The sequence below is a fragment of the Diceros bicornis genome, chromosome 6 (assembly GCF_020826845.1).
Source record: "Diceros bicornis minor isolate mBicDic1 chromosome 6, mDicBic1.mat.cur, whole genome shotgun sequence".
Classification (NCBI taxonomy): Eukaryota; Metazoa; Chordata; class Mammalia; order Perissodactyla; family Rhinocerotidae; genus Diceros; species Diceros bicornis.
This window is the reverse complement of record NC_080745.1, coordinates 74,047,373-74,071,323: the sequence shown is the minus strand read 5'-3', so window position 1 is coordinate 74,071,323 and position 23,951 is coordinate 74,047,373. Positions and strand designations below refer to the sequence as shown.

The 23,951-nt window shown below is 38.8% G+C and overlaps 1 protein-coding gene across 2 annotated transcripts in view; it reads right to left on the bottom strand.

Moving 5' to 3' along the window:
• The window catches only part of MXI1 (MAX interactor 1, dimerization protein), a 75,474-nt gene that overhangs the window by 38,182 nt on the left and 13,341 nt on the right, over positions 1 to 23,951 (bottom strand). The window contains exons 1-2 of one of the 2 annotated variants that reach the window (XM_058543967.1): positions 20,420 to 20,583; positions 18,512 to 18,644 (exon numbers count right to left, since the gene is read on the bottom strand). In XM_058543967.1, the coding sequence (XP_058399950.1) occupies positions 18,512 to 18,644; positions 20,420 to 20,492 (206 nt within the window). In that variant the 5' untranslated portion in view covers positions 20,493 to 20,583. Of the gene's footprint in view, positions 1 to 18,511; positions 18,645 to 20,419; positions 20,584 to 23,951 lie in introns of those variants that run through there. The other variant, XM_058543965.1, reaches the window with a different exon arrangement.

Below are 23,951 nucleotides of genomic sequence, written 5' to 3'. Positions count from 1 at the left end.
TTTACCCACTTGTCATAGTTCAAGAGCCAAAAGCTTTCTTTGAGTTACTGTCTCCTGTCTACTTTTTGCTTTCTTAGCAGTTTCATAAGGTCCAAGTGGCACAGGATGAAAAAGACTGATGTCCATTTTCAAGAGATTATCTTAATAAAAGGACTTCTCCCTCAAAAGAGGTTAAAAAAGAATAATCTTAGGATGCTTCAAGAGTTCAGCCAAATTAACGCCAAGGATACATACAATTCAGATGGAAGAAACTATAAAAACATAGAACTTTTAGTCTAACAGAGACTGAGAGTTCAAAACCCAATAAATAAATTAAATTATAACCAAATTTCTATCACCATATAAGTATTTACAAAAAGTTTTGATTAAGTTCTTGTTTGTTTGAATAAAATGTCAAAGTAAATAAGTTAGAAGAGGGAAAAGGCATATTTTAAAGAGATTTGAAACAAAAAATATTGTTCAAAATTTGAATGAGTTATCAAAAATGAAATTCCCCACCCCCTCTTAGTGAGCAAGTTTTGGTTTAATTGCCTTTATCTGAGAAGAAAGCTTAGAACAAGTAAAACAAAAACAATGAAATATGAGAGTAAGTAATAAATGAAAACAATCTACTTAGAGACAAGTAGACCTTTTACCATAAACTTATTCTAAACAGTCTGGCAATCCTACATATGGCCATAAATGCAAAAGACAATATATCCAAAGATAACCAATTACTGAATTCCAATATTATATTGAGCCTATTATCAAAGTTAGCACCAAAAGAACATAATCTGACCTACTGCTGTGAACAAAATTAAAACAGCAGGTTCTTCCCACCTCTCAGACTTATCTTCTTTCTAAAAAAAATATAAAATGATAGCTAAGAATATGAACTTTTTCACCAAACCAAGAAAGGCATGCCATATCTAGTTACACCACTAGCAAAATTTAACAAGATTTCCAAATACCAAGAGGCAAAAATGATCATATATGTACAAATCTTTACCATATTGCCATGTTCTTCCAATGTTTAAAAAATGCGTCAGGGGCTGGCCCCGTGGCTTAGCGGTTAAGTGCACGCGCTCTGCTACTGGTGGCCCGGGTTTAGATCGGGGGCGTGCACCGAAGCACCGCTTGTCCGGCCATGCTGAGGCTGCATCCCACATACAGCAACTAGCAGGATGTGCAACTATGACATATAACTATCTACTGGGGCTTTGGGGAGAAAAAGGGAAAAAGAGGAGGATTGGCAATAGATGTTAGCTCAGAGCCGGTCTTCCTCAGCAAAAAGAGGAGGATTGGCATGGACGTTAGCTCAGGGCTGATCTTCCTCACAAAAAAAAAAAAAAAAAGCGTCATTAGTGTTTACTCCCATTTTGATGGCTTTTTTGCGTGTAATATCAAGTCAATAAATACTGAGTATATTCAATGTTCAAGACTGTCGTAGGCTGCAAGGAATCAAAAACAGTCTCTAGTTGGTAAATTAAGACATGTATAGGAATAATTATAACTCAAGGCAAAATAAACATATAAAGAAAGGTACAAAGTCTTGTGGGAGTTTAAAAGAGGCTGAGTTTACTTCCAAATGGGGCTATGAGGAAAAACTTTAGAAAAAGGTGGCATTTGGTCTGGGGCTTAAATGATAAATACATTTGCTACTAGTAAAGGCTGGACCTGGTGGGGAGAGGACAATTCCAAGTGGAAAGGATAGCATAAGAGAACAAGCAAGTTGTGAAGTCCAAAACAAAACCAGAGAACAATGTATAGGTCATAAAGACCTCTGGTGTTAGAGGGGAAAAGTCCTGAGTTTAAATGTCAACTGTATCACTCATACTAGCTGTGTAACATTGGACAAATTATTTAACCTCTCTGATTAACAGTTTCCACATTTGTAAAATTGGAATAATACCACATGCCGTGGCTAGATTACTGTGAGAATTAGAGAAAAATATGTAAAAGCATCTAGCATGTAATAAGTATTCAATAAATGTTATCCACTGCAAATATTCTTATTATTTTTAACAAGACTAAAAATATAATACCCAAAACGATGTTAAGTACACTACATGGGACAACAGATTGGTAGGTTCTCAATAACACTTGAAATTAGTCTGGAAATAAACAATGATAAAAAAAACTGAAAGAAAAGATAGATATTTTCATCATTTAGTCATTTACAAGGACAGTACAAAGTTTAGGGTATGACAGAGAGCAAGATGCCTAATTACATGTACACAGAGAAAATAATGATCCATATAGTGCTGGCAATAAATGAGTAATTGAACACATTACATACTAGCACACTCAGAACTAACCTCTGCTTCTCTAAGCCTACGCGTCCAACAAAGTCCTTCCAATAATGTGCCACTGAAATATTCAATTATGATAAATTCCCTGTAAGGTTGAGATGTTCCAAATAACCCATCTGGTTAGCCCAATTTTCTTCTCCAAATAAAATGTACCTCTGAAAGCAAACACTAATGAACTGCCTTTCTTTCAGATACCTTTACTCTGAATGCTTAACAACTTCCAAGGACAGAGAGAAAGACATTTCTATTATTTTACCATTGAATCACAGGTAATCTTTTTCACAAATAACATCCCTTTGAGAGAGACATGCTAATGCATTCCCTATTTGAATGGGAGTCATTATCTCAACCAGACCAGGGACTTTTCATTGAGTACAACACAGCTCTAATACATAAACTTTTAATTCTTTAGGGCACAGTTTGGTAAAGCCAATGAAATGAAGCAAAGAATTGAAACTGCACAAAATGGTACAGTTGGGCTCAAGAGTAGTGCCACCATGGAAGGAAAATAAAAGTCCACATTCCCAGAATTAATATTCTCTTCTAGCAAAAGAAAAGACCTCTATCTTTGTTGAATTAATGAGCCAAGCCCCAATTTGTTAGCATTTTTGTTTCACTTAACTTTCTAATCCTAAAGTATCTAATGGATGTTGCCCTCCACACAATGAAAAAAACACATTCTATGGAGCTAAATTATTATCTTCTAACTGTATCCTAAAGCTTATACTTCATATACACATACTCAAAGGGCAAGGAAAAAAGAAAACTTCAGCCACATTAGAGCAGGGGTCTCCAAAGTATATACCTGAAGGAGGTTGAAAAAGAAAATCTACTGGTATTAGTGGAATAGGAAAACTTCTATTTATATTTATTATTGTTCTTACACTTTATTCTGTATTTATAAAATATTAGTACAGTAATACATGTATACAATTATAAATACAAATACATATATTGGGGATATAGAATTTTTTGCTGCTAGTGGTATAATAAAATGGGCAATAAAGTTTAAACACTGTAATAGAAGAAAATCATGCTAATTGCCAATAAAGTAATTCTTTCAGAAAGGTAGTTTTGTACATTTGTTTCTATCAAAGAACTACCATATGATCCAGCTATTCCACAGCTGGGTATTTATCCAAAGAACATGAAAATACAAACGCGTGAAGATATACGCATCCCTATGTTCAGTGTGGCACTACTCACAATAGCCAAGACTGGGGAAACAACCTAAGTGCCCATCAAGGGACGAATGGATCAAGAAGATGTGGTATATATACACAACGGAATACTACTCTGCCATAAAAAAGATGAAATCTTGCATTTGTGACAACATGGATGGACCTTGAGGGTATTATGCTAAGCGAAATAAGTCAGAGGGAGAAAGTCAAATACCATATGATCTCACTCATAAATAAAAGATAAAAACAATGAACAAACACACAGATACCAAGATTATATTGGTGGTTACCAGAGGGGAAGAGGAGAAGGTGGAGACCAAAAGGGGTGACTGGGCACAGGTGTATGGTGATGGATGGTAATTAGTCTTTGGGTGGTGAACATGATGTAATCTACACAGAAATTGAAATATGATGATGTACACCTGAAATTTATATAACGTTATAAACCATTACCTCAAAAAATAGATAAATAAATTTAAAAAATGCAAAGTAAAAAAAAAAGCTCACTCAAGAAGAAAGAGAAACCCTGAATAGCCTTGCATCTGTTAAAGACACTGAATTCATAATCAGAAACCTTTCCACAGAGAAAACCCCAAGCCCAGAAGTCTTCATTGGCAAATTTTACCAACCATTTGAGGAATAAATAATACCAATTCTACAGAAAATCTTTCAAAAAATAAAGGAAGGGGGAACATTTCCCAACTCATTTTGAGGCCAGTATCACCCTGATACCAAAACTGACAAAGAAATTACATTTAAAAAAAAACCAAACCCACAGACTACTTCTCTGATGAACACAGACACAAAAATTCTTGACAAAATATTACCAAATTGAACCCAACAACATACAGATGTGTAGCACAGACCACACTTGAGTTTATGCTAAGGAGATGACTCAAATGGGGAGCTGGTCATGCCAGAAAGACCAAACACGTTAAAGAGGGTTGGGGCTTTGAGCCACTGATAAGAGCCCAACTTCCCAACCTCCAGGGAAAGGAGGGTCACTAGAGATTGAATTCAATCATGTGACCAGTGATTCAACCAACTGTGACTACATAATGATACTGAAATAAAAACTCCGGAATCTGAGGCTTGGGTGAGCTTCCTGGTTGATGAATACATCAATGTGCCAGGAAGGTAATGCATCCTGATTCCACAAGGAGAGGACACAGAAGCTCCATGTCCAGGACTCTCCCAGACCTCGCTCTGTGTGTCTCTTCATTTGGCCGGTCCTGATTGGTATTATTTATAACAAAATTTGTAATCGTAAGTATAGTGCTTTCCTGAAATCTGTGAGTAGGTCTAGTGAATTATTAAACCTGAGGGGGTTGTGGGAACACCCAAATTTGTAGCCAGTTCATCACAACTGTGAGTGGCCTAGAGATTTCTGAACTTGCAGCTGGCACCTCTAGTAAGGACAATTATGTTGGGGACCACACTCTTAATGTTGTGGAGTCTGTGCTCTACAGGTAGTTAGCCTCAGTATCTCAAAATACGACAAGGCCAAGTAGGGTTTATTCCAGGAATGCAACATTGGTTTAAGATTTAAAAAAAAAAAAAGCAATCAATGTAATTGGCCATATTAACAGAATAAAAAGGAAAAACCACAATATAATCTCAATGAATGTAGAAAAAGCATTTGACAAAATTCAGCACCATTCATGATAAAAACTCTCAGCAAATTAGGAAAGAAAGGAATTTCTTCAACATGTTAAAAGGTATCTATAAAAAATCTATGGTTATCATACTCAATGGTGAAAAAAATGCATGTTTTCCCAAGATATAAGGCAAAGACGTTCACTCTCACCACTTCTATCCAGCACTGTACTAGAGGTCCTATCCAGTGAAATAAGGCAAGAAAAAAAATCATACAAAATGGAAAGGAAGAAGTAAAAATATCTTTACTGCAAACCACATTATTTATTGTCTTTTTAGACAATCCTAAGGAATATACAAATTACTAGAGCTAATAAGTGAGTTTAGCCAAGTCAGTTTACAAGGTCAATACACCAAATTCAACTGCCATTTACAACAGCATCAAAGAATATTAAACCCTTGAGGATAAATTTAACAAAGTATATGCATGACTCACACACTGGAAAACTACAAAACATTGCTGAACTTTAATAACATCTAAACAATTGAATAAATGGAGAGACATACCATGTTCATGGATCAGAAGATTCAGCATTGTTCAGATGTCTCAAGTCTTCCCAAATTAATCTACAGATTTAATGCAATTCCAAACAAAATTCTAGTAGGCTTTGTTGTAGAAATTGACAGATTCTATAATGTATGTGAAAATGCAAAAGACCTAGAATTGTCAAAGGAACTTTTGAAAAAGAAGAACCAAGTTGGAAAACTTACACTACCTGATTTCACAACTTATTAGAAAAACTACAATAATTAAGACAGTTGTATTGAAGTAAGGATAAATATTTAGATCAATGGAACAGAATAGAGAGTCCAGGAACAGATTCACACATACATGGTCAAATGATTTTTTACAAAGACACCAAGGCAATTCAATGTAGAAAGTATAATCTTTTCAATAAACGGTACTGGAATAACTGGATATCCATTTGCCAAAAAGTGAACTTCAACTCTTACCTCACACCTACAACAAAAAAATAACTTTAAATGAATATCAGATCTAAATGTAAAACCTAATACTATGAAACTGCTGGAAGAAAACATACGAGAAAAGTTTTGTGATCTTGGATTATGCAAAGATTTCTTAGGACATACGAAGCACGAACCATAAACGACGAACATGATAAACTGGACTGCCTCAAAAATATATAAGTTTTGTTCTTCAAGAGATGCTGTTAAGAAAGTGACAAAGGCAAATCACAGAGTAGGAGCAAACATTTGCAAAACATATATGTAATAAAGGCCTCGTATCCTGAATTTACAAAGAACTCTTACAACTCAATAAGAAAACAAACAACTCAATAGAAAAAAAGGCAAAAGATATGAACAGACACTTCACCAAAGAAGATATATCAATGGCAAACAAGCACATAAAAAGATGCTCAAGATCATTAGTCACAAGGAAAATGCAAATCAAAACAGTGAGATATGAAACACCCACTAGAATGGCTAAAATTTGAGAGACTGACAATACCAAGTGCTCTCCAGGATGTGGAGCTACCGGAAGCCTCCTACACTGCTAGTCAGAATGTAAAATAGTACAGCCACTTAGGAGAACAGTTTGGCAATTTCTTTTTTGTTTTTGTGAGGAAGATCAGCCCTGAGCTAACATCCATGCCAATACTCCTCTTGTTGCTGAGGAAGACTGGCCCTGGGCTAACATCCATGCCCATCTTCCTCTACTTTATATGGGATGCTGCCACAGCATGGCCTGACAAGCAGTGCATCAGTGCACGCCTGGGATCTGAACCCGGGCCGCCAGCAGCAGAGCGTGCACAGTTAACTGCTACGCCATGGGGCCGGCCCCAGCAATTTCTTTATAAAGTTAAATATACACTTACTATTTGACCCAGCAATTCCACTCCTAGATATTTATCTAAGAAAAATGAAAACATATGTCCACAAAAAGACCTGTTCATTAAAGTACATAGCCTCTTTACTTATAATAGCTAAAAACTATATGTAACCTAAATGTCTATCAACTGGTGAATGGATAAACAAATTGTGGTAGATCCATATACTGAATTATTACTCAGGAATATAAAGGATTGAACTATTGATATGTAGAACAACGTGAATCAACCTCAAAAAATAAAATCATGCTAAGTGAAAGAAGTCAGACACAAAAGAGTATATATGCTATGTGATTCCATTTATTTGAAATTCTAGAAATGGCAAAACTGTAGTGATAGAAAACAGATCAGAAGTTACCAGGGACAAGGGGTGAAGACAGGAAACTGACTGTAAAGAGGTATAAGGTAATGTTTTGAGATGATGAAAATGTTCTATATCATAACTGCATTGGGGGTTGCATGACTGTATACATATGTCAAGTCACTGAATTGTACATTAAAAACTGGGGAATTTTATTGTATGGATATTACATCACAATAAAACTTACCTTTTCAAAAAAGTAATGAACACCATCCTGAAACTGAGGCAATAATCTAATCTACCACAAAGTACTCAGGAATGAGAGTAAAGTATCAATTCCTTATTGTAGGAGACTAATAATATAAATTACTAGGAAGTGCATAAGTTAAAAATATCATTCCTTGGAGGAATATCTGTATTTTCACGTACTTGTTAAAAAAATTTCATTTCTGGCATATAATTAATCTGCAGTTGGTCAAGTGTATAGACAGTCACACCGTCATCTTCCATAACAGGAAAAAAGTAGATAACAAGCAGGATAAGCTTCTTATTTAGAAATATGAAAGAAACAACAGAAGAAACTGTTAAATTATTGGAAGGAGTAGCCTCTGGGAAGCAGAAATTGAATGGGGAGAAATGGGGCAGGGAAATGTTATTTTTCCTTATAAGCCATTTAGTATAAATTGACTTTTAAAACTATATACATATATTACCTTTTTTAAATGGTAAGACTGAATTGAAAAGAAAAGATAACTAGCTCACTTTCTATTCTTAGTAGTGCCAGAAATTAAGAAACATCTAATACATGTTAAAGTTATACAGTATTTGTGAAATAATCACTTCTTAGGTGAGAGAGCAACACTGGAAACTACAGAGAATTTTGAAAATTAAAACCATTGCTCTTAAGCATAGTTTCAAAAGTCAAAACAGGACATTTAAAAAAATAAACCACTAATTATCTAGACTACTTCATTAGTTGATAACACATTCTATTACAGAGCAACATTTTAAAAACCTTTAAAAATGGAGAAAATATCAGTGATTTCCTAAATCACTTGACTTCTGACTGTAATTCAGTATTTTAGGAAAGAATCAGGCATGAAATAAACACTCAGTAGATACTTGTTGGGGGGGAAAGTGAATGGTACCATAATTAATAGCATTACTCATAATAAATATAAAGCCCATTTTTTAAGTTGATCCTAATTTTTATTTTTAATATACTCCATTCCTCCCTATAGTACTAGAAGCAGATGCAGATATTATAGATCCATTTCAAAGAAGCTTACTGTCTAACGGAAGTACATCACACAGAGAAGTGATTCTCAAAGGGACTAAGAGAGGAGAGATTGGCAGAATAGCTGCATCTCCTTGCTGTGGGAGCTGCAGGACAGTGGAGGTGCCTTCTTCCAACTAGCTACACTCCCTACTCCTCACCTCTTATTGGTTTATTTCATGTTTTAAAGGAATCATTGCTTAATATTCATTCACTCATTCCTTCATTCATTCATTCCACCTTTAGTTCTTTTTAGCATTTGTAGCATGTTCAAGACTTCATTAACTTACTGCAATAAGTAAGAACAGGCAATATATTTTTTAAAAACCAGTTTTATTGTGGTGTAATTGATATAAAAGTCACCCATTTTAAGTATATAGTTCAATGATCTTCAGTAAATTCATACAGTTGTATAACCTTTATCACAATCCAGTTTTAGAACACTTCTTATCACCCCAAGTTCCCTCATGTCTGTTTGTAGTCAATCTCCACTCCCACTCCTAGCCCACCACTAATCTGCTTTGTATCTCTATAGTTTTGTCTTTTTTATAAATTTTATATAATGGAATCATACAATATGTACTCTTATGTATGTGACTTCATTTACATAATGTTTTTGAGGTTCATCCATTTTGTTATATGTAAGAGTAGTTTGTTTCTTTTTATTGCTGAGTAGTAGTCCATTGTACGCATATACTACATTTTGTTTATCCATTCACTAGCTGATAGACATTTCAATTGTTTCCAGCTTTTGGTGATTATGAATACTGCTATGACCATTCACATTCAAGTCTTCCTGTGGACCTGTAGAATAGAAGATCTTCACCTTTTAGCACAGTGCCTTATACTTGTTACACTTTACCACTAACATACAAGTTATTTTTCACACTTGTGAAAATGGCCAATAGTATGAGGCACATACTGGTACTTAATAATTAATATTAAATTCCTACTGATATTTAAATATTTGTTAAAAGAATAAAAGAAACACATTTCTTAGCTATTTCTGATAACATGGGCCTCAACTTCAAATGTTAAAAAATATATATAACTTTGTCTCCAATGAGTGTACTTGCTACAAATAAACTGACAACGAGAATAAAGATATTAAACATCCCTAGGTCAGTTTCACACAAAGCAATCAATTAAGTCTGTTTAAGTCTTCTCAAAAATATGTCAACATTTCATTAAAAAATACCTTCAGACCTACATGATTGTGCTCAAAGTATTCAGCCATTCATTCATTCAGCAAGTATTTATTGAGTACCTACACTGAGAATATAAATAGTCTAAAATTACAAAATTCCTGCCCTCATGTCGCTCATATTCCATCATCTACTTTTTGCAAAAAATAAATGAGACAGGACTTATTAAGAAAATTACAACTATAATACCATACACTTGGCACTATATCCTCAGATAATCACCATGTAATTGTTTAATTAATTTACACATACTTAAAAATGTTTAAATTTTATACAGATAAATCATTTTGTTTCTTTAAACAGTCAGTGGATTAAATATGGTATTTGTGATAAACTCCATAAAAATATTTGAGCTTTTGGTAACCCCCTAATAAACAATGATGCTATAGAAAAATGAGATTCAAATACTTCTTTTTGACTTACAGTGCTATTTCCAAGAATGCAGCCTGCATTCCAAAGGACAACTGACTGGATAACATGTTTAAATGATAATATTTAGTACACCAAAAAGTTTACAGCCAGGCTTAGAAATCTAAATTTTAAATTGTAACTTATGTGCATTGATTGTTACCACAAAAGACTACAGAAACCAATCCTAAGAGACTCAGTATTAATGACAATATATGGTCCAGAGTTTTTGTGGAGACTGAAGATGACTTTGTTCTATTATTCATGTAGAAGATATACTATCACACAGGACTACAGTGAACAAAATTAAAAACCTGAAAATTTACATTTCTTCTAATACCAGGGCAAACTTACTACATTTTACTGTCTACTCTCTTTTATTACATAAAAGAAAAGGTTCTTTATGGTTCCTCAAAGAGAATCCTAAATTGTCCCTGTCTAATTAATCAAAATAAGAATAAAGGAAAATCAGTTGCTTTATCAAAATATATGACTGACTGAAGACTAAAATTATGTTCTTCTATAATTTAAAAATGTCCATTTCAGGGCCGGCCCCGTGGCTTAGCGGTTAAGTGCGCGCGCTCCACTGCTGGCGGCCTGGGTTCGGATCCCGGGCGTGCACTGACGCACCTCTTCTCTGGCCATGCTGAGGCCGCGTCCCACATACAGCAACTGGAAGGATGTGCAACTATGACATACAACTATCTACTGGGGCTTTGGGGGAAGAAACTAAATAAATCAAATAAATTAAAAAATGTCCATTTCAAATGGTCTCAAGGCTCTCCTCATGTGGCCTCCACAAATGGTGTTTACATAGTGTTCTCAAATGACTATCAAAAATATTTCCCATGATAAACAAAGGCAAGGAAATAAATACCACATGGAAACCATTTTATCCAATGTCATAGAACTAAATACAAAGAAAATCTACAACACTTACTCCTGAAATGTATGCAGTAAACATTAATAAGAAAATTATCTACTAAACCAAATGTTTTCTCTTATAAGAAATTCGTTACTTAGATAAAACATAAGGAATTTCACTTTAATACCAAGTTATAGAATTTCTATATCTCCTTGAATGCATGTTAAAGTTAATCAATGAACAAATATATTCTGTGAATCTACAGTATTTCTACAATAAACTTTTATAATCTCTTTTTATATAAATTTAAATCATTTACTCTCTGTATTGTCATTTGACGTAAATAGAAATGGCCCTGTTTTATAACATCTTACTGATTTATATTATTTACCATTTTATTATATACATGTCTTTCCAAATATACCATCAGCTCCTCTATGGTAGGGAAGCATGTATAGCAACAGTTATATGTACAGAGAGTAAGTTCAATAAATTTGGTTACTAATTACCTTTAAGAGAGTAGTTTCAACAGGTAGTGAAAAAGGAAGCAAATTGCAAAGGGTGAAAAAGAGCACTGGTCGGAAGGCACTAAAGTAGCAGGTGCAGACCACACATTTCAGGCATTCGGCAGAGTGGAAAAGGAGAGCACTAAATACATAAATTTCAGGTTATGGTCACTGAGTCTTAGTTTTTAAGAAAATTATTACTAAGGACTATTTGCTAATCCAAGAGAATCAAATCCCAGGGATTTGTCTCATCTCCTAGTTCTACCTGTGGACGTTACTTTGCATACCAGTCCAGTTTCCTCATGAAAAAAATAGGGAAAATAATTCCACTTTACTTCAAGCAATTGTTCTGAAATTCAAATGAGATAATAACGTATGTTAAAGGGCTTTATAAACAAGTAGTATATTAAATGCAAAGTGTTACTACTATTATTATTATTGAAGATAAATTCTACCCTTTGACCCAACAATTCTAATTCTTCATGTTTATTCTAAGGATCTAGGTGAACAAATCCACAAAAGTATCCATACAAAGATGTTCATAGTAGCCCTATTTGAAATGGAAAAAAAAATAACTAAATATCATCGATGGATGACTGGATTAACAAATTATGGTACACACATGAAACAGAATATCCTACTGTAATTAAAAATGATTTAACAGATGTGTATAAACATGAAAAAATGTTCAGGATAAGTGAAAGCAAGATTACAAAAGGTTCAACCCTGAGACACCTTCCTTCATCTATTAAACTTGATCAGATCCTGTGTTATATTCCTCATTAGATCCTGTATTTTTCCTATATTAAGCTCATCACAGTTTGAAATAATATGTTTATACGTTTAGTTGATAACATGTGTTTCCTTCATTAGATGGAAATGAATATGGTGTACACACACACACACACACGCAGAGGTGGGGGAAAAAAGTCTACCAGCATTTTAAAATGTTGGAAGCCAAAATAAAAAACCAAAACAACCTAACAAAAACACATGCACACTTAAATTACATCAGCACTATTGACCAAAAATGAGATCTGGGAATATATATTGCCAAACCATACCATGAAACCTTTTTGATTAGATTAGTATCTGGAAAACTGTCTTCGCTTAAGAAATGACAAAGACTCATGTTATATCCAAAAAGAGGCAATGCCGTGTCATTTGTGAGGAGAAATCTAGAAGAGAAAGCCTTCTTCAGGTCAACAGTTCTGCTTGGTTAGGACGATGCACATACTGCTTAAAATCCAGCTTGATATTAAACTCAACCACCACCTATAGCTATAATGCTTGGGTAAATCACTTACCATCTCTAGGTCACATGTGCTTTAATCATAAAATGAGTGACAATATCTTACTTTCATAAAGCAGAAAACTATACCAGATGAAATCCTGAATTCCCTATGATTTGTGATCTTCCACATCATATATTCAACATTCTGGCAAAAGGCCTCTCATCAAATAGGAACAGCAGCAGTTGTCCTACTGACTTACAAGGCATGATCATGCAAGTCTCCTTCAAATAATACTTTCACAGAGAAATATATCCTTAAGAAACTCAGCAACAGAAAACTTATGCTTCAATGAAGCATTTAATAGCAAGTCTTGAGTTTGTTTAAGGTGAGGTATATAAATAACTGAAAACTTTTCATTTAAACTCAGTTTTAGTGGAAGACAGAATATCACAGAACACAGGACTGTTAATCATTCAACATTTGGAAAATAGTGAAGAATAATACTAACATACATCATTAAGTGTTTAACTGCTACTAATCTCCACTTTTGTCCTGAAACTCTGGGAGTTTTCTATAGAAAAAAGACCCAGAAATCATTTATTAATATAGAAAATTTGAAAAACATACAATAGAATGAAATTTCACAAAAATAAAAATAAGGCTTCATTCAATTAGTCTACGAATAAATAGGTACCTGTTTAAGAATAAAAACAGAGATATAACAAATCTCAAACTACTTGTCCTGGAAAAAAATCCTCTCCAACTATTCTAGAAAAAGAATTCCCCACCACCCCCCAAAAAAACTAATAATCCATGAAGAAGACAGCCAAAAAGGATATAAATCTGAAAATATAACAATACAATCATTCTCTCTAAAATAAGGCTAAAACACTTTTCTGTAGTTTAAGAAAAGTTAAAACTAAAGCCTTAAAGGCAACAAGAAAGTTGTTTTGTTGTTTAATGATCTCAGTCTTAGCAGGTGGAAATGAAATACTGCTATTGTGAGATTCTTTAGAACACTAAAGAGAAGAAATTTTTCATAACTTGAAATTCAAGCATAAATTGGTACTTACTAGATCACCTTAATACCTTCACCAATACTTTCTAGATCACCCTAAAATAATGCAATACTATGTATCTGTCACAGGCTCATACTAATGTTTATTGCCAATATGTGACAGACTTATGGTTCTTACCATATACAATTTTTGATGTCATTTTATTTTCATGACATAGGATGACAATGAGCATTCTTTAATTGTAGCATTCTGTAGTCTATCATATACTTGTTTAAAAGAACTGGCAATTTGGAGATTTTTATTCTTCAAATACTACATATTGTTTTCCTTTCCAAATGTATTTTCATTAGCATCCTTTAGAATACAAAGTAATCAAAGAATATGCCAAAGCAGGAGGTGCATATTCTTGCATCATTTCTCCTTCCAGACTCTAATATGGTACTTAGCACAAAACAGAAACTCAGTTTCAATTTAGGACAGTCTACCTGGAGTTGGAAAACCTTCCATTCTTTAGGAAACATATACTGTGTACAGGACACTGGGGATAGGTACTGGGGATAAATGTTTAAGCAGAAGAGATTCAATCCCTGCCTTCATGGAGTTTTTAGTCCAATGAATGAGACATGAATTTATCAAACAATCAGATAACTGTATTTCTACAAACTGTGATAAACACAATGAAGGAAAAGTAGAGGTGCCATAAGGTATGTGAACACTTGATCTACTTTGGAGATGAGGAAAGGATTCTCTGAAGAAGTTATGATTGAGCTGAAGTAAGAACGTTATTAGATAGCGACAACTTGGCAAAAGGGGAATAAAAATGATTCCCAGCAGAGAACAGAGTATGTGCAAAAACCTTGAGGTAGGAGGAAACATGGTGTATTGAAGGAATTAAAAGAAGGCTAGCCAATATAATACATCAGAATTCTATTTGGGACAAGAGTGGTTGCAGGGATACCAGTTAGGAGATTGTGGCAGTTGTCCAGGTGAGGGATGATGGTATCTTAGATTAGGAAGGTAGTAATGAAGAGAAAAGAAGGCAGATTCAAGAGATATTTAAGAGGAAATCAGCATTACACTGAAGCCATGTAGAGTAGAGTTAACAGAGTTTTAAAGATGACAGATCTTGAGATTTGTCAGTTGTGAGACTAAACAGTAAAGAAGCTGGGAATTTGAGCTTATCTGATGCCCCTCTAAGAGCCAGATAGCGACTGCATCCACGTTCTCTAACAGCAGTAACATCTTAGCAAGGGCGTTTTTAGGAAGTGTGCCAGAAGGCTATGGCCAAGACTACAGTAAAGTCAACTATGTATTTAAAAAATAATTATTTATTATAGTACGTCCCAATTGTCAGAAAGATCTCAAATGATAAAATTACTGGGATTTTCAAGGTACATGCTTGTAATAACACATTATATCACTTATTTTCTCTCTTTAGTATCTCTGTGAAAGTAAGATTTTAAGACTTGGGGGAAAGGAGGAATAGCAATTTATAATATTATGAGTCAACTCTCAGCACAGGTTTATAAAATAACATTTTATTATATCAGGAATATCATAATATACCTGAGAATATTAGGAGAAAAAAGCCAATCACTATTATATCTTAAAGATGCTACAATGTCAGGGAAACAAATGTCACTTTATGACATACAAGATATCAATGTTCAAGACGTTTAATAGGAAGAGCAACTTCCACGTAGGTAGCTTTTTGATCAGGAAAATAAGACATATATTAACTCATTAACTCCATTCCCTCCCTTGTTTCAGATGACTAATAAATGGAAATTTTTACAAGTCTTCTTTCTTTCTGCTTTATGTAGCCAATATAATAAAATCTCTATTAAATCCAGTAATAGGCTTAAAGTTAACAGGAAGTCTACAGTGTTCCCTTACAAATTGACTAAAAACACTATTTGCCAAGTACCCCAGTACTGGAATTTGATCCTTGGCTCCTCTACTCCATGAAGCAGAAATTTTAAATAAATGGCAAGGAGAAATAATTTCTAATGTTTCACCTTAACATACTAGCTCTCATTTACAGGTCCACGCTGAAACCCTATAAATGGATAGACCTTGAGATGATATATTCTCAAACCTATTTCTTTCTCTCTCTTTTTCTTTCTTTTTTACTACTTATATTCCCATGAAAAACTGACTTCCTTAGTCTTAGGTGGTCCAATGTATACATAGTTATTTTCCCTTGGGTACTGGAAGAACAACATGGCATGTAAAACTACAAGTTTTACAAATTTTCTGACATGCTGTGCTAAAACACACAGTAATTAGCACTGTGGTCCCACACACAATACTAGAACCCTAACAGGAACTCTAGCATGAAAGAGAAACACCACTTAGTCAAAACCCAAAGCTGAGCAAAGTATAAGTCAGCAGACAACAAAGACTTATTAATGACTTGTAACATAATTGGTAAAATTTAGAAATGCATGTCTTATTTATGCCTCTATAATCCTTGAGTTGTTAGTAAAAATGTCACATCTGCAATGATAGGGTGGTATACTGAGTAACTTATATAGTAACTGATCTCTAAAACTGTCAATAAATCAGTGTCACAGAACTTCAGAAGAAGAAAGGACTTTGGTGAGTACGTAGTCCATCCCCTCATTTTACAGATGAGAACAGTAAGGGACAAAGAGAAAAATGCAATGAGATCATATACCTGATTTCTAGAAAATAAGCAAGACTCAATAAATACTTGTAGCATGACAGAACCCAGGTCTGGTTTCCTCTCTGGTACTCTTCCCACATCTCCAAGTTAAAAAAAATTTTTTTTTAATCTACACATGGATTGAAAAACCCATAAATTCCTGAACATAGGTCTTAGCTGCTGATACCTTAACCAGAGAAACTGTGAAGGGCAAGAAAATGCATATTTATTTTTTTTAAATGTTGCATGTATTTTCATCCCAACCCTACCATACCACAACAAACCCTCTAGACCTACACATAAACATAAATATGGCATATTAAACTTACAGCTAATTATTTTTATAATTTTAAAAATTAAGTTTAAAAAACACAGAATAGTCTTTAACGAAGAAAAGCAGCCAAAAAAGGAAACATAGCTTTAAAGGTAAGTCAAAGGGAGAAGAGTGAATCCTAGTTTTGCCTCAGTGATGTCAGAAATGCAGAGTGGGAAGATCCAACTGTTGAGCTCTGTTTTCTATGGGAGCCTCAGGTTTTCTGCATCAATTAGTAAGAACCCCTACCTACTCCTGCTCCCTCCCCAACCTGCCTCCCCAAGTGACTACCCAACTACCTGTCTGGAGTTCCCCAAAAGCCTTGAGGCAAACTTAGTCACCCAGAGATTGCTCTGTGCCCCTCCAAAATGAATGTTCATATGCTCTAGACAAAGCTTTGGGAATCAGGAAAAAATGTCTCATTTAATTTCTCTTATCAATGGAAAAGGCATCATCTGTTGATTTTCTTTTGAAAATTGACAGCCTTTTGAAAACTTCATATGAGATAAGTCCTTAGAATTCACTGGCCCTCTGGCATCTCTAGATTTTACCAATTATGTTACAAGTCATTAATAAGTCTTTGTCATCTGCTGACTTATACTTTGTTCAGCTTGGGGTTTTGACTAAGTGATGTTTCTCTTTCATGCTAGTGTTCCTGTTGGGGTTCTACTATTGCGTGTGTCTATGAAGAGACAGCCAGACACTACCAAAAGTTTTTAAAAAATAGAAGTCAATTAGGGCTGGCCCCGTGGCTTAGCGGTTAAGTGCGCGCGCTCCGCTGCTGGCGGCCAGGGTTTGGATCCTGGGCGCGCACCAACGCACCGCTTCTCCGGCCATGCTGAGACCTTGTCCCACATACAGCAACTAGAAGGATATGCAGCTATGACATACAACTATCTACTGGGGCTTTGGGGGAAAAAAATAAATAAATAAAATTAAAAAAAAAATAGAAGTCAATTATGTCTGAGTACATCCAAGTATTTTCCAGGATCTGTTAACAACTGAAGAGTAAGGATCTTCTTTCTTTTTTTTTCTTTTTTGCTTTAAAAGCTCCCTTACCAATTCAATCTTATCATCAAATAAGAGGCAAAACTTTCACAGCACCGTCTTTCTCTTCATCCTTAAACAACAACTAGACCATTTCTGCTAACTTCCTACTCTACCTAAATATTTTTCTTCCTTTAACAAAACCCTTAATTCTGCTTTATATCTTGCCTAAGCTATTTCTAATTTTTAAAAATTTTTCTTAAGATGGGCACGGATGTTAGCCCAGAGCCAATCGTCCTCAGCAAAAAGAGGATTGGCAATAGATGTTAGCTCAGGACTAATCTTCCTCACACAGACAAAAAAATTCTTGTTAGATCATCCAAGTTTAAAGGTGGCCCAAGATTACTTTCAGCATGTGGTTGCACACATGGACATATGCTGCCAAGTCTCTCAACTTACTGTCCCTCTCAGTCACAGATCTCCCCACTTAAGCATCCCCACAAGAACTTCTTTGGTTGTCTTTCCAGATTCTATTCCTTCCCTTCCACACAAAGTTAGGTTATGATTCCTAGACTTTATTATTTTAAAAGGGCCAAATTCCCAGAAATTGTGGTAAAGGAACCCATCTGGCTGTTCAATGGCTGCTCCAGACTTGGTATTAGAGAATTGAGGTCCCGAGGGCTGGCACTTCTGTCTGAGTGTGTGCTCCCTCCCTCCAGCTGCCCTTTCTAAACCTCCCCAGCTTGCTACCTGTTGGCAGTGCTGGTGTTGCTGCTCCCGCTGCTGTGTTTCTGTGCCCGGCTCAACCTCCGTGGGGGCTTTGAATGCTGCAGCCGGGGGCTCGGCATAGAGGGGAACGTTGAGGCGTAGCCATGTTCACACTCTAAAGAGATAGCAAGAAAAAAAGATATGATAAGGGGATTATATCCAAATCCATGGATCCTGAAGTCCTTGCAGTGACAGGCTATTGACAACAGAAGGAGGAAAAGAGGTAAAATTTTTCCACTCTTTTTGGTTGGAAGATAAAATTCCCAGCCCTTGCCTGGACATCAATCCTGTAACATTATATACAGTCGCAACCCACTGCCTGGAAGACGTACTGATACCTCTTCTAAACCAAGTAATGTCTCTCTCCTCTCCAAAATCCTTTTCTCCAAGCATTCTTGACTCAAACACCCTAATTTCTGAGACCAGTTACCATTCACCTCAATTATTTCACTTGCCTCAAAATCCCCCTTTTCCTTTAACTCTCCCCATTCTAGAAGGTGTCTCTCTAAGGCCCACATTTTTGTGTACTTCAAATAATTCAATCACCCAGTCTTGAACCGACATTTTCTCTCCTGACACCACCAGTCTCAGAGCTCCTACTCTTCATACCCCAATCTCTTTACAGCTCCACCCCTAAAGGGATCCCATCCCATCACACCTCAGTGCCCAGAGGTCCCTTCCCCAGCGTCTGTCCTCCTCCCTGTTCTTCAGCAGGCATTCCCTCCCTTTGCGCTCAGCCTCCTCTCGTCCACCCCTCCCAGTGCTGCTCCCTTCCTTCAGTTCTTTCCCCGTCTTTCCTCCCAAGCCCTCAGATTCACCTCCACTCTCCAGCCTCCCTCCCTCCCCTCTCGTCCACGTCCTGTCGTCCCCCAGCCCTGGGTCACCCCTCTCCCCATCTCTCCCAGATGCCAGTCTCCTCCCCTGCCGCCTCAGCCTCCCCGGGCTCACAGGCACGCACGGATGCCCTCCCATCACAAACTCACACGCGCACCCCTCCTCACACTCGCACCTCCCTTCACACGCGCACCCCTCCTCGTACTCGCACCTCCCTTCACTCGCGCACCCCTCCCCTCACAAACTCACACGCGCACCCCTCCTCGTACTCGCACCTCCCTTCACACGCGCACCCCTCCCCTCACAAACTCACACGCGCACCCCTCCTCGTACTCGCACCTCCCTTCACTCGCGCACCCCTCCTCATACTCGCACCTCCCTTCACACGCACACCCCTCCTCTCACACGCACCTGCCCTCACACACGCACCCCTCCTCATGCACCTCCTTTCACACGCGCACCCCTCCTCTCACACGCACCTGCCCTCACACACGCACCCCTCCTCATGCACCTCCTTTCACACGCGCACCCCTCCTCTCACACGCACCTGCACTCACACACGCACCCCTCCTCATGCACCTCCTTTCACACGCACACCCCTCCTCTCACACGCACCTGCCCTCACACACGCACCCTTCCTCATGCACCTCCTTTCACACGCGCACCCCTCCTCTCACACGCACCTGCCCTCACACACGCACCCCTCCTCATACTCGCACCTCCCTTCACACGCGCACCCCTCTCACACGCACCTGCCCTCACACACGCACCCCTCCTCATACTCGCACCTCCCTTCACACGCGCACCCCTCTCACACGCACCTGCCCTCACACACACACCCCTCCTCATACTCGCACCTCCCTTCACACGCGCACCCCTCCTCTCACACGCACCTGCCCTCACACACGCACCCCCGCTGACACATGGACACCCCTCACACACGCACCCTTCCTCATACGCACCTCCCCACACACACGCACCCCTCACCCGCCGCACCGCACTCCCCGGCGGAGCCGGAGCGCGCGGGCTCAGGAGGCGGCGGCGCCCAGCCGTTACCTCGGTCCCGGCGCTCCAAAAACTCGGCCGCCTCCAGCAAGCGCTGCACGTTGATCATCCGCACCCGCTCCATGGGCACCACGGGTGGCAACCGGGGCCTCGCCGCGTTCCCTTCCCCGGCCGGCAGGAGGCGCCGCAGGCAGCTACCGCCCGGCGCCGCCCCGGGACATGTGCGATGTGCGGCGTCCGGGCGTCCGGGCGGGACGGCCAGCCCGGCCCCGGCGAGGCGCGTTCTCCGCCTCCCCCGCCGCACCGCGCCGCCGGCAGCCCGCGCGCGGTTTGTTTACCTCTCAGCGCGAGCACGGGGGAGGGGCGGGAGCAGCGTCGCGGCCCGCCCCCTCCCGCCCCTTCCTCTGCCTCCTGGGAAATGTAGTCCTGCCTCCCCCCCACTGCATGCCGGGAGTCGTAGTACGCACGCCGCCTCAGTTGGCCTGCAGTCGGCCGAATTCCGCAATGGCCGCTGGGAGATGTAGTCCCGCGAGCTGTAAATCTACTCCCGGGAAGTCCTTTTCTCAGCGGCTCCCGGCGGGTGCCCAGGAGCTGGAGCATTCTTTATCCGAAGTGCCAGGTTCCACTCCTCTATCTACTACTACTTTCTCGTTTACCTTCTGTGCCTCAGTTTCCCTATCTGCAAAATGCGCTGTTCGGACAGCATACGTAGAAACACTTGAAAAGCCGATCACTGTTCAGAAACAAGGGATGATCCCATCAGAGCCAGAGAGGGCTTCCATAGGCATTTCTTCCATCTCAGTTTCCACACAGAAGTAGGTTTTTTTAAATCTTATTTTTTAAAACTCCTTTCTCCTCCCTCAGCCCCTCACTAGTGATTTTAGAGGCTAGCAAACCTTTCTGGTGCTGCAAGTAAAGGATCTAATTCAGTGAGTAAGTGATTTGGTGCTGGAGTCACACAAGGTTCCGTTCAAATCCTGACTCTGTTACTTACACTAGCTGTGTGGACTCTTCAGGCCTCATTTACCTCGTGTATAAAATGGATATAATTACTCCATTTATCCAAACATTGAGGGCCTGCCATGTGCCAGACACTGTACTAGACATAACCTGTACCTAATGAGAGAAACAGACATGGATCCTGCTCTCAAGGAGTGTATAGTCAGTAGGGCTTATTATGAAAATTAAATAAAATAATTCCAGCACTTAGTACATGACACTCAATAACTGGAAGCTATGATGATTGTTTCCTCATATTCTCCTCCATAGAGAGGAAACTGAAAGCAGCAACTAAAGAGAGCAGGGCCCACATTAAAAGACTGCCAATAGCTACACTCAACACCACTATCTTTCCAAGTCCTCAATCTAGCAAGTCCTCAAAGTTTAGACCAGAGTTTCTCAACCTCAGCATTATTGACATTTTGGGTGAATAATTCCTACTTGGGGAGGGGGGTACCTGTGCATTGTAGGATGTTCAGCAGCAGTCCTGGCCTCTACCCACCAGATGCCAGTAGCACACCACCAACCTTCAGGTGTGACAACCAAGAACATCTCCAGACATTGCCAAATGTCTCCTGGGGCACAAAGTCACCCCCAGTTAAGAATGGTCTAGGGAGAGGAAGGGCAAGAGCGTCGTAACTGTTGAATGATCTAAGAGCAAGCTGGGAATTGCGTAAACATCCATAACTTTTCCCACCCTAATTATTTCAACCTGCTGGTGGACATCCAAAATAACAGGAAGCTCTTGGTGAGGGGAGAATTTCCCCTTCTCTGTGGTCATTCCAGTGGCAACTGCAGAAAATACCATCTCAGGATGGAAATCTTATTCTCAAATATGTCGTGGGCTTCATGCTGCATTTTAACACCCTCTCCCTTTTTGTTTCTTTTTTTCAAGGTGAACAAGATTTCCAATGAGGTCAAAAGCTGAATTCTGCCAGCCCTTTTAAATATTACACTTGGCACCACATTGAAGAACAAAATAGATGGTCCATCAACTGCAGGGAGACCCAAAATGAGAGGTGTTCACAGCCACAGGAGAATTAATTTTTTGTAAAGCCTTTGAAACAGAGACTGTGCTTTTTCAGCTGTTGGCTAGGATATTTTAGATCTGGGCTTTCCTGTTGGGTGTTGGTAACAACAACCCTCCACCCTCAATAAGAGACATATTGGGTAGGGGAAGTGGAATTACATAAAAGAAAATACCTATTCATTCAGAACATCTGTTAGTTGACGGTAGAAATTATTAGGTTGAAAGCTAGATTCTACCACTTGCAGAATCCCTTAAAGCTTTAGATCCCAAATTGCTAAAGGCTACCCCAGGAACTTAAAAGAGGTAGTTTTATAACAAATAAAAGTCTACCCAATGGGAGGTAAACCATGTGACATGCAATCAAGAAAAAAGTCATGGGTTCAAGATAAGTTTAAATCCATAGATCATAAGCGCAAGTGGGATTGCTAAGAGAAAGCAGGATGCTTGGTGCATGTGCCTGGCGTTTTACAGTGACCTCCAGATGAATTAACCAGCCTTTCTTTTAGAGCCATGGCCAAGAGGGAGATGAGGAGAGGGAAAGTAGGGCAAGAGTCACCAAAAGGCCACCTGCATATGTTGAAGAAGAGGAGAGATGATGGTGATGGTAGGCAGTTGGCAGCGTTAAGGGGCTGGTGTATATACAGAAATATCCAGCCTTTTCTAACAGCGATTGAAGGTGCTCAGCAATTGAAGGTTCTCCTCCCTCTGGCTGACTCCCAGAGTTCTGCATGGATGTTGGCCACAAGGGCCTCCCGCAGCACAAAGCTTGGGGCTCCAGCCTTGGGAGAGTGATGCTACCCACAAACCATCCCTCAGCACCAGTCCCTGCCTAGAGGAACCCAGAGGCAGCCATGGCCTTTCTTTTGCTCAGATGAATCCAGTTTGCACTACAAATGCAGATGGGGAAACTGAGGAAAAGCAAGGCTTCCAAAGTCTACTGACAAAAGAACCTGGAATCTGACCCATAGTCTCTGGTTCTGTCCTCTCCCTAAAGTTTCTCTCTCAGAGGAGTCTCATTTAAAGATCAAAAAAGTCCCCTAGAGTCCCCAAGGCCTATAACACAGCCCGGATGGGGATAATCTGCCTTCTGGAGGAAGCAGGCAAAGCTCTTGATTCTTAGGGTCCTTTCCCTGCATGGTTTACTCAATGCAAATTTTCAAATGATTTATTGCAGATTCATGAACAATGGAGGAGGCTGGTCCGGGTTATATCTTCTCTGCAGACAGGAGAGATGGAAAGAGGGGAAGGGACCACAAGGTTAAGTTACAAGTCCAAAGTCACTGTGTTGGTGACACCTGGTGCTTAAGAGAACTTCCCTGAAACTGCAAAGTGCCTACCGTGCAGGGCACTGTTTTCTGCATTTCTAAGGATGAGGGTTTTCAAATAATCAAGGTTGGGGGCTGGGGAGGGTGAGTCCTGAGCTCCTAAATGAGAACCATAGCACTTACACATCTTTCCATCCCCCACCCCAAAATGACAACAGCAACCTCCTCCCCATGTCTCCCTGCAGAGCCCAGAAACGTGAGGAGCAGCAGAAAACGTTTCCCTCTGCCC